Source organism: Stomoxys calcitrans, chromosome 5 (assembly GCF_963082655.1).
Source record: "Stomoxys calcitrans chromosome 5, idStoCalc2.1, whole genome shotgun sequence".
NCBI lineage: Eukaryota > Metazoa > Arthropoda > Insecta > Diptera > Muscidae > Stomoxys > Stomoxys calcitrans.
The window spans coordinates 1489813-1501978 of NC_081556.1; the positions used below are offsets into that span (position 1 = coordinate 1489813).

The window sequence follows — 12166 nt, forward strand, 5'->3', positions numbered from 1 at the left end:
GCTTGCTGTTTGAAATTTCTTGGAAATTGGATGAAAAATGCTCCTTTTATAGGCTGGTAATTTTCCCCTCCTAATGCTGGTGACATTTGTGAGGTACTATGCATTGTAAAAACTTCTTTTTAAAAGAGGTGTGGCCGTTTGGACTCGGCTATAAAAAGGAGGCCTCGTATCGTTGAGCTTAAACTTGAATCAGACTCATTGATATGTGAAAAGTTTGTCTCTTTTTGAATAGTTTCTGTATAGATTTCTAGCCAAGGAAGCAAAATATTAAATTTCGATTGTTGAATAAATCTGAAATGACTCAAAAGTATCTTATTTTACTTTAAATTGAGTTCTTAATCTTTGGCTCAAATCTTTAAAGTAAGTAAACAAATTTTTTAGTATACAAAACAGAAAACTGTTTTGAATGTGGGGTTGATTGATACATGTTACTAACAACGTAGAACGTCAAATGTTTCTATAGGAAACGGGATTTTCCACTCTCTTTTTCTTCGGATATGTTTATGTGCTTATGCTTTGGGAACAAGAGATTTACCATCGTTGTTTAAAAAGATCTGCGGTTTATTGTTTCCATTTTGATGACAAGTTGGTTGTATTGTTTTCTTCCTCCCCCACTCAATGAAACACATCAGCATTTGAATTGTTATATTAATTGAAACATTGACATTGAGTTTATTTAAATAAATGTACATTACATACTTATTGTCTCATCTCAGTAATTGGTTAATAGACTTGTTTTATAGTTTCTATTACTTGTATTTTTTTTTTTTTAGATTTTCGTATTGACAACTTCAGACTTACAATTATTATATTGTTTTTTTAAATTGTATCTTTAATAGTGTTAATATATTTTATATAATGTTGTATAATAGTAATCATAATAATAATAGGCGGTATATATAAGAAAGATTGTTTGCACATATAATGATATGAATGGAAATTTAAAAACACAGATGTTGATTAAAAAAATAAAAAGGAAAACATTGACAACCGAATATTAGGAGTTTCAAAAGTTGATAGAGAGTAAAATGAACATCTCATATCATAGCATAGGTGGAGAGACGTTGGTAAAAACAACAAACAAAAATATCATAAAAGTTTAAAGGGAGCAAGAGTTTCAATGTAAATATACATATACTATATACTTTCTTGTTGTTTATTGTATGCATGTAAATATATAAGGATTATTACATGTAATAAGGTAGTTATTATGTTTTTTTGTTATTGTCATCCTTCTTCTGTTTCCTTTAAAACTTCTACAAAGCTTAAATGTACGATCCCCCTTTTTGGGGAAGAGGGATCTGTAAAATTTTTCTTTTTGTTTTCCTTTTTGTTTTGGTAGTTATTTATTGTCCTTGCAAATTATTCTGCGTTTTCTTGTTTGTTGTAATAATACTAAAATTATTGTCCTTGTTACTAAGCAGTACCTAATACTTTTTGAAAATATTGGGAATTTCTTTACTCATATGCAATACATTCAAAATTTCTTTAATAATTATAATAATTGTAGTTTTCGTATTTTCTTTTAATTCCTTTTTTTTTTTGTAAGTTATAATAATTTTTTTTTTAATTTTTAGGGGGTTTCAGCGAGATTGCATGAGCAACATTTTATTGTCTTCTTTATATATATTTTTTTTTTTGATTTTTCTTTCTTCTTAAAATTATTGTCAAGTTTTGTAAACAATGCTGCTGTGAGGACTTGAGAAACCTGGCACATTAAAAAAAGAGAAAGAGGACAAACTGCAAACATTTAATTCATTCAAAACTCTAGCAAAAACAGTGAAACCCTATATCTCAGAGCAGTGGGTGGGGGTGGGGATAGTCAATCATGCAATAAATGTTTACTAAGGAAGTTTGAATGAGATTGAAACATTAATTATGCTGTTGTTGTGTTAGCAAACACTCATAGAGGTACACATCGAGGAAATTGTTTTCCTTTCTCTCCAAAAAGAAACTACGAAAGATTGATTAGCTGTCCCTGCATAAGCTCAAGATGCTTGATTAAGGCTAAGAACCAATAAAGCAGATTGAGGAAGAAAGACACTGAAGTGTTGTTATAAACAACATGAACAAGACTGAAGTATTGTCCTTCTTTGTTTTATTAGGCCCCCCTCCCGCCCCCTGCCAGTAAGGGCTCACTGCTTTTCTACTTATTTTTCTATATTCTGAGAGCAGACCATTTGAAGGGATACACAATTTTTGGTGGTGTGGAGGCAGCAATACCTACACAAATCATAAATCAGTGGTTTCTATGTGTATAGGTGTCGGTGTCGGTGTCAGTGTCAGTGATTATGTTCGTATATGATATTATTGTCCAGATATGTTGTTATTAATTAATATTTAATTAAGATATGGTTAAATATTGATATAGGTTTGTTTTACTTGTCTTATCCTTTCTGGGTGACTCTTCCTACTCCTCATTTCAAGTTCGCATGTATGTCTTTAATTGTTCTTGTTGTTGTCTGTGTATAATTTTAATTAATTGATTTGTTGTTGTTGTTGTTTTTTTAAGGTGTTTTTTGTTTTTATAAACTTGTTTGCTTGCTTTCTTGTCTCTATGTATATATATATATGGAATATAATTATGTTTGGAGGGGGCGGTTGTGGGAGTAAAGGGTAGGGAAGGGGGGCTTTTTGGATTTTTTGTTTGTGTTCTAGTATCGTGTTAGATTGTTAAGATCATTGCGTCGAAAACTGCGGCGATTCATGGCCGTTATACGAGGTGGCGTGCCCCAGGAATGGAAGGGCGCAGACACGGCTGCCTGACGTCGGAGGTGGCGTGGATAGTAGGCGGATGGTAGGTCATTGGTGTTGATGCTTCTGTGGTGTTCCATTGATTGCATGTACAAGGGCCAGCGACCACGCATTCCGGCGGCACCCCAATTCACCATCGGCCGGTAGGGGAAGAAACAGCGTTTACAAACGGCTGCGATTGGTTGACGCAGTCGCTCTGGTGGGGGGTAGTACTCGACCTTTGGGTAACCACAAAAAAAGCGGAAGTTGATGCCAACAGCAGCAGCAGCAGCACAACGTTGCACGTTAGCGACGAGCAGTAGAGGTAATGAATAACAATAAGGAGAATGTTAATTAATTGGCATCGTTTAGTCGCTTCATCATGCAGAGATACAAGAATAGCACAGTTTAAATTAACGTTTACACAAAAACTAATTAAATCTGTTGTATACGCACACATACACACACACACATACACATTACAATTCATATGGAATGTTGTGTTGTCTCTGTTTCCGCTCTTCTCTAAAAAGGGCAAAAGCAAGTACACTCTCAGACTACTATTAATATGTACAACCTTACGCACACACACACACGCACATACATACGAGCAAAAAGAGATATATTTCAGTTACAAATACGGACACCGCTACTACTACATTATGCAAATATAAATACGAAATCATACGGATACGGATACAGGCACAGTAGAACTCAGTTATAGTCAGTAGCACCACATGCATATGCACAAATCACACTCTCAGGCACACATAGGCAGACAGACAGACAGTCAGGAAGCCTGGCAGGCTGACACACACACACACACACATTAGTAGCAGTTTTGCTTAAAAAGAAAAACCAAAAAAAATATAATTTCAATTTGCAATTCTAGCCTTCAAGCAATTTTCCCGACATTTAATATATAAATAATTTACCAAACAAGTTCATTTGGACCATTTCAGAGGAAAAAAAATAAATAAATAAAAAGTACAAAACAAGATTAGCAGACACAGAAAAATTTCAATTTAAAGCTAAATTAGGGTGGAACCGCAGAATAATAAAAAAAAAATTGTTTCAAATCGTTCCGCTGTTTCTATGTATTTTTCTATCCATTAGGCGTTACTGTGTTTATAATCATAGTCCTGTTCTATTTTGACTCGTTGATGTTGGAGACCAAGCAACGGTTTCGATTTATTTTTTTCAACATCCGTTAAAAGTAGTGAACTAAAACGTTTCGCGGGTTCACCCGTAAAACGACACCCGAAAAACTTGAAGAAATTTGAAAAAAACGGGGGGACATGGATTCCCCCTATGTTGACGACACCCGCAAAGGTTTTAAGGACCATGACTTGTGTATCTGCACCTGGAATATCCGAACTCTTTATAGAGAGGGTATAGTAGACGCACTAGCGGATGTACAAGCAAAGTAAACGGCAGACATTTCTGCCATACGTGAAGTGCGATAGTTTGGGAAAGGCTCCACGAGAAATATCTTTGGCCGACTGTTGGGTAAATGAAGCGTACACGAAGAAACTTCCAAAAATGGATAGAGACAAAGAACATGGTAGTTAGCAGCACCAGAAACATCTCTTCTGCAAGAAAAATATGGAAATGGAAACAAGTAAAATCATGATAAATTCGGCAGGGCCGAATCTTTTATATCCACCAAGAATTGCATCTGTCAAGTTCTTTGCACGATATCTCTTTATGAGCAAAAAAAGGACAATTGATAAGAATTGTTATGCAGTTGAAGCTATAACAAGTTATCAACCGATTAGGGCCATACTTAGTCTGGATGTTGGAGACCAAAGTGGAAGTGATTGTGCAATTTAAGCCAAATCGGATATGAAGTATAATAAGGAGATCGGGTTTTATGGGAGCTATAGCAGATTTTGAACCGCTTTAAACCATACTTGGCGCAGTTGTTGAAAGTTACAACAAAACACTTCCAGAAAAATTTCTGCCAAATCGGGTAACAATAACGCCCTCTAGAGGTTCAAGAAGTCCAAATCCAAGATGGGTTTATATGGGAGCTATATCAGGTTATGAACCCATTTAGACCATACTTGGTACAGTTGTTGAAAGTTAAAATAAAACACTTCATGTAAAATTCGCTTCACTTCATGCCAAATCGGATAAAAATTGTGCCCTATAGAAGCTCAAGAATGGAATAGTACATGAAAAAGTTGTTGAGAGTTAAAACAAAACACTTCATACAAAATTTCAGCCAATCGGATATTAAATGCGCCCTCTATCGGCTCAAGCAGATTTGGACCATACTTGGTTGTTGAAAGTTGTAAAAAACACTTCTTGCAAAATTCTGCCAAATCGGATAAGAATTGCGGCCTCTAGAGGCTAAAGAATGGAACAGTAGATGTAACAGAAGTTGGAAGTTAAAACAAAACACTTCATGCGAAATTAAGACAAATCGGATAAAAATTGCGCCCTCTGGCGGCTCAATAATTCAATATACGAAATCGTTTTAAATGGGAGCTATATCAGGTTATGAACCGATTTGAACCATACATGGTGCAGTTGTTGAAAGTTTTAACAAAACACTTAATGCTAAATTTCATACAAATCAGATAAGAACTGTGCCTCTAGAAGCTCAAGAAGTCAAGTTCCAGGATCGGTTTATGGCAGCTATATCAAAACATAGACCCATATAGCCAATTAACACTCCCAAACCATCTACACTAATATGAAGCATTCGTGCAAAATTTCAAGTGCCTAGCTTTATTCCTTCGATATGTTACAGACGGAATGACGAAATTAGTATACCCCCCATCCTATGGTGGAGGGTATAGAAAGGGCTGTGCGAGTGAGATAATTGGGCCTAATCAATGCGGCTTTAGAGCTGGTAAATCCAGCATAGGCCAGATATACACACTGCGCCAAATCCTGGAAAAGACCGGAGAAGGACAAATCAAAGCCTACCATCTTTTCGATGACTAAAAAGCACCCTTTGACAGCCCTATACCTTCAAAGGTATTTTAAACCATGTCTGAGTTTAATATATCTGCAAAACTGAGACGACTTTGCAGGATGACGATTAGTGATACACGCTCCTCAGTTAATATAAAAAGAATCCCTCTGAACCATTCAATACCAAACGAGGTTTTAGACAGAGAGACAGCCTATCACGGAGAAGATTGAGATGTAGGTGGGAATAAATATACACACCACTCACAAGAGAACATGTGCTACCCACATAACATATGCCGACGACATCAGTCAGATGTACAATAGAAGAAATTGCAGGCTTTGAAGGGAATAAACGAAAGTGCGTCTAGCAGTAAATGGTGAAAAGACAAAGTGGATGACATCAATTCCCACAAAGTCCTGTACACCCGAGGAGATAAAGAAAATAATGAAAAATGAGAAGTACGGCTTTGAGATAATCAGGGCCCGAATTACCGCATACGTGTTTATACCACTTTTATAAACATTTTAATGCCAATTTTTTTATAAATTATGATCGACTTAAACGTTTGCGTTCACATATGCGGTAATTCCAATGTAATGTAACCAATGTACTGTAATGGCCAATTAATGTAAAGTATTTCAGTACGTTGTTAGCCTGATATCGATAACTATCCATTGATTGTTGAACTAAAAATTTATACAGTTTATCTTATATTATATTAGCGGTTTAAACACTTTTAATGTGTAATAGCATTGTATAAACTACAATAAGATCATTATACATTCACAATAGCCAACATGGCACTAGCTGTTATACAGTCACAATGAGTTTGGTTTATGGCAATGGTAATACAATTGTAAGAAATGTTCTACACGCCGCTTCATGTAATCACCAATTAAAAATAAATTTGGGCCATAGAGCTTTTCTCTCCGCCTGCTGCTTCATCAATTACTCAATTATTAAAGCGCTGGACGCAACTGTCGTCATAATTTTTGCAATTTAAAATAGCAAAACATCACGAATTGCGTGAAATGAAAGAAAATTTAAGTGCTTTCAAGTTCAGCGTTATATTTTTTTTCCATTATTTGCTATAAGAGTCGTAGTTTTTGCAGAAACAAAAGTGCGTTGGTCGCGGAGGTTTGCTTTACCAATGTTTTTTGATATGTTCGTGACAGCTGAGTGTGTGTGTGATAGAGTACTACAATTTACCATTCTCTTTGATCCATCCGTCGAAGGAGAGATATGACGTCAAAATGCTCTAACGGTGTTAACTCAAGTGGTATGAGAAGTTAAATGTTAACCAATAACAAAATGGCGTGGAATAATAAATAAATCCTGTGTAATGGATTTTTCAACGCAGCTGATAAAATTTCAATGAAAAATTTGCTTGGTGAACGATGATATTGATTACTATGTAACTTGGGACGAGAACTATTGACATAGGACTTGTACTTTAAAAAGTGCGAAATTGATCAGAAAAGAAAATTATTAAGGAAAATGATATGAGATGGATATTTTAAATATGGAAATTTTAGGATTTAAAATTTTTGGAATTCTCTTTAACTAATAGCTAATATGCTATTGCTTTCTTAGTTATAAAAAATATCGTGATTTTTATTTTACAAATTAGGTATATTTTTTCTTTTGTGTGACTCAGTTAACGTAAAAACGCCTTTTTCATATTTCGACATATAAACCACTTACAAAATTTGAGAGATTTCATTACGGATTATTATTTACCACCTTCGATGTCCAACCGAACAACTTGATAATTGACCATTCAGAATAGCCAAGACGACAACCATGTGATGCACAATCACAATGAGTTGCGACATTTGCTGTGTTTTATTTTAGTACTAGATAGACAAACCCGTGAAGAACAAATCTAAAACGCAAAAAAATTTCCAGTTCAGGTCCATTTTTTTGCCATGAGCTAACGCCAACCTGTCAAAACAATACGAGGAAAAAAGTGAAAATACTCTAGTGTCGGGATAGAGTGAACTAATTATTGCCAGGACTGTACACTTTATTCAGAAAGTTCACTTAACCCAGTGAAATAAGGTTTATAACATTGATTTTAATAAAAAAAAATTTACTATTGTTGAGTGAATTATTCAAAATCTGTTATACATATTTGCTTTTTACTTTCACAAATATTTTTGCCGAAAGAGAAGTATCGAAATTTGAGCAAAATTATGATTTTTTCTTAGGCGGTCCTTCTTCTGGAACAAGAAAAGAAAATAGGTGTTCGTACGAAAAAGGCGTTCACTCGACCAAGTGTCCACTCTACCCCAACTGTACTGTATTTGTAAAATTTATTAAAATTTTAGGAAGTAATTTCATAAATAATTTGTTTTGAGTTTATTTCGTCATTGGCAATAGAAGTATTTCTTCACGTGGCCGCACTTATCTGTGGAAAAAATATCATGGCAATCCTGACGACAGATGTTCTACATATCTACCTACACCTACCTACACTGGTAGTTTATCCAGAACTTCGTTGGCCTAGATAGATGTCATTTTCAAACAAATTTCATTGCACTGCACTATATAGTACTAACATTAATCACAACTATTAATTCTTTCACTTAGTTTCCAGTAAGTTTATGGTGGTTAAGCATAAATGCTGATCAGCTAATTTAAAAACGGGATTTCGAAGAATTGGCGAACGAATCGGGTGATAAAAAGTTAGTGATTTTAAGATTCAGACAATAATATCCAAGTATTTCTAGACATCGCTGCATACAACTCATCATCACTCTACAATAAATTAAAGCATAATATGACTTTGCATAAAAAATCTCTACCTGCTACTAAATTGTCAAAGAGTTCGGTCGCAGAATGTCATCGCCTTATGAAAAGTCTTAAAAATAAGCAAAATCAAGAAATATATTAAAACCCATGCATTGAAAAAAAAAAGAAAAATAAAGTACTAAAGTCCTTTACATGAGTGTTTATGTACATTTGTTGCTTGTTTTGCGGAATTAAAAGTGCGGGCTCGCTAAGTTCTAGCTTTCGGTTGTTTTTTTTACATCCCACATGCCTGCGGCATTGCGTTTGTGTCAGAGAAAGTGATTTGATTTACCTTTCTCTTTTCATTCATTTGTCGAAGGATGTCAAATGACGTCATGAAACCTCAGCAGTATCTAAATGGCATTGTAAGTAGAAGTTAAATGTAAACAAACAAACAACGAAATGGCGTGGGAAAATACAACAAAACTTTTCCGTAATGGATTTTTAAATACGGATATTAAAATAATATCACCGAATAATCCACTTGTGAATGGTGTAATACAGATTTGCGTATTTACACATTACTAAACGAAATTAGATTTATAAGGAGAAAAAAATCATAATTGTTCAAAAGTGTGATTTTACACAAGTGTTGAAATAAGCATAAATGTTGTTTTAAAATAAAATGCTTTTAACTATTCCTCATTAAATAAATAAAAGAAACTTTCCAAAAATATTGCCAGCAAACAAATCTTGGCAAGTTTAATGAGTAGCCGTAATTTATATGTTTTAAGTGCAGCTTTGAAAATTTTAAATATAGACGGCCTTATTCACAAAAGTTTATGAAGCCTTAAAAAAGAACTCTTTGACAGCCCTGTGAAGGTAATATGTCAAATAAACCTATTTCAAATCTGGGTGGTGCTTAGCTCACCCCTTTTTATGCTTATGGTTCTGTCTTAAATTTTAAAACATACAAATAATGGTCTAAGACCTGCAAATTATATATATTCTTAATAGTAATGGTATGTCATGTGAATTTAGAGATGCCTGTCCGTCCGTCTGTTTCTCGAAAGCGTGTTAACTTCAGGGATTAAGCTAGGCACTTGAAATTTTGCACGAATTCCTCTTCTTAGTGTAAGTCGGTTTGGATTTTAAATGGCCCAAATTTGAAATAGCTCCCATATAAAACGATATCCCTATCTGACTATCTTTAGCTCCATAACGACGCTATAATTATCCGATATTGTTGAAATTTAAGACATGGGGCTTTGCTATGACTAAACATCCAAGAACCGATATCCCATTTGACAAAGTAGTGAAAGTGATAAATTTTTAGACAATTAATCCATAAACCACGGGAAGTATGTCCTAAATCGGTTTATAACAGGATATGTAGCCTATATGTAATCGCCTGATTTGCCTACCACAGTTTGTTCAACGTATTTGAGAAATTCGATCTGTGGAGGAAGGAATGTAAGATTCGACCAGGCTGAAATCTTTCGCGCTCTTTCTCTATTTATTAATAAAAACCGAATTTTTACTTTGGTTTTGTTTTTAAGATTTAGTTTCCCGACTTCTTGCTCTGAGGACCTGGCAAGCCTATAGGAATCCCAGATTGGATAACTCCGAATTTCATCTAGGTCAACCATTAAACAAGTGCTGCAGAAATAATGGGACAAAACAAAAACTATTGGAGGCCATCTGTTCCAATAAGGATTACCATACAAAGTACTCAATGTGATCAATATATACTCCTAATTTAGTGACAAATTTACCGATCAATACTCTTGAGAGCAAGATTTTGTTTTTTTCTTCTATTAATCCTTAAAAATAATACAATGAAGTTATTTTTTTAAATTATTTTTTCGCATAGTTCGCTTCTTTTTAGACTGCCTTACGCATCTCGAACAAAAATATTTTTAAAAATAATTTTTAAAAATAATGTTAATAGGCTTACAAAAAATCTAATATATTTGTAGAAAACAGAAGAACGAATACTTATGTGGGTCACTATAAATAAATAAAGACGATTTTGGGAAAAATTAACTTTACTTTGGCCTCGAGCTTAAGTTTTAATCAACACAAAAATAATATAATGACTAATTCAAAAATTCGATGTTTGTACTTCACACTAAAGTACTAAAATAAACCATCCCATTATTTGGATAGCCTGCCGAATAATGTGATCATTGACAATTCACAATAATCCACCCTACCAACATAAGTTGTAAAGTCACAATTATGTTCGCCATCAATTTGGTTCTTGTCCATCATAATCTCAGCTGCTCTGTTGAATACAAATGGTGCAAGTCTCGCTACTCCCCACAGTATTCATTTTAGCATCAGCTAAGGCTGTGTGCTGGTTGATAGCAAAGTTGTAGGGTTTGTAGAAATAAGACGTTTAGTGTGGTGAATAATTTATGAGTAGTCCAGGGGAAGGTAAGATTTTTAACAGAAGCAAAGCAATTTGAACGTTTATAAAGCAGTGTTCCATGCTACTAGTTGTGAATAGTTATGCAGGTCTAATTCAATTGCGAGTCCGATTCGGACCATAATTGAACTAAATGTTGGAGACCATAGTAGAGGTCATTGTGTACAGTTTCAGCCACGTCGAATGAGAATTGCCCCATTTAGGGGCTCAAAAAGTAAAATGGGGAGATCAGTTTATAGGGAGCTGTATCAGGCTATAGAACGACCATAGACCATATATGACACGTTTGTTGAAAATCATGAAAGAAGCAGTTGTACAAAATTTCAACCAAATCGGATAATAATTGCGCCTTCTAGAGGCTCAATAATTTAATATCCCAGATCGATTTATATGGCAGCTATTATAGGTTATAGACCGATTTGAACCATATTTGGCACAGTTGTTGGAAGTTATAACAAAACACTACGTGCAAAATTTCAGCCAAATCGGATGAAAATTAAGACTATCAGGTTCTTGACCGATTTGAACCTTAATTGGCACAGTTGTTGGCTGTCATAAGGAAACACTATGTGCAAAATGTCAAATTTGTGGCTTCCAGGGGCTCAAGAAGTCAAATCTGATGATTGGTTTATATGGGAGCTATATCAGGTTATAGACCGATTCAAACCGTACTTGGCACAGTCGTTGGAAGTTATAACAGAACACACGCAAAATTTCAGCCAAATCCGACAAAAACTGCGATTTCCAGAGGTCAAGAAGTCAAATCGGGAGATCGGTTTATATGGGAGCTATATCCAAATCTGAACCGATATGGCCCATTTGCAATCCCTACATAGTACTACGTCAATAAAAATGCTTTAAATAAGGAAAATACGATATTCATCAAAATTGGGCAAGGGAATCGAGAGTCAGGCGTTAATGGGTTTTTAAAAAATTTTAGTTAAATATTTTTTCACAACAATATTTTAATAAAATATTTCTGAAGAAAATTTTATAAAAATTCCTGCAAAGCCAACATTTTAATGACAAAAATTCGTTAAAAAAATTTATTAAATACCAATTTTCTGTGAAATTTTTTGTGAAAGTCAAATTTTACAGACATTTTCTGCAGAAACAAAAATTCTGTAAAATAGGCCCCAAAGACCAAATTTCAACGAAATTTTCCCTAAAAGCAACATTTTTATTACATCAAAAAGACAAAATTTTATGAAATTTTCTTTAACCCATTAACGACTGACACTCGATTGCCTTGATTTTGATGAAATTTTATATTGGGTTGCCCAAAAAGTAATTGCGGATTTTTTAAAAGAAAGTAAATGCATTTTTAATAATACTTAGAATGA

The 12166-nt window shown here is 34.3% G+C and overlaps 1 protein-coding gene across 2 annotated transcripts in view; it reads right to left on the minus strand.

Annotated features, from left to right (window-relative positions):
- Nucleotides 1–634: 634 nt before the first annotated feature.
- LOC106082352 (neuropeptide-like 1) overlaps nt 635–12166 on the minus strand; it is a 59052-nt gene continuing 47520 nt past the window's right edge. Inside the window, exon 6 of one of the 2 annotated variants that reach the window (XM_013244803.2) lies at nt 635–2972. In XM_013244803.2, the coding sequence (XP_013100257.1) occupies nt 2655–2972 (318 nt within the window). In that variant the 3' untranslated portion in view covers nt 635–2654. The remainder of the gene's footprint in view (nt 2973–12166) is intronic. The other variant, XM_013244804.2, reaches the window with a different exon arrangement.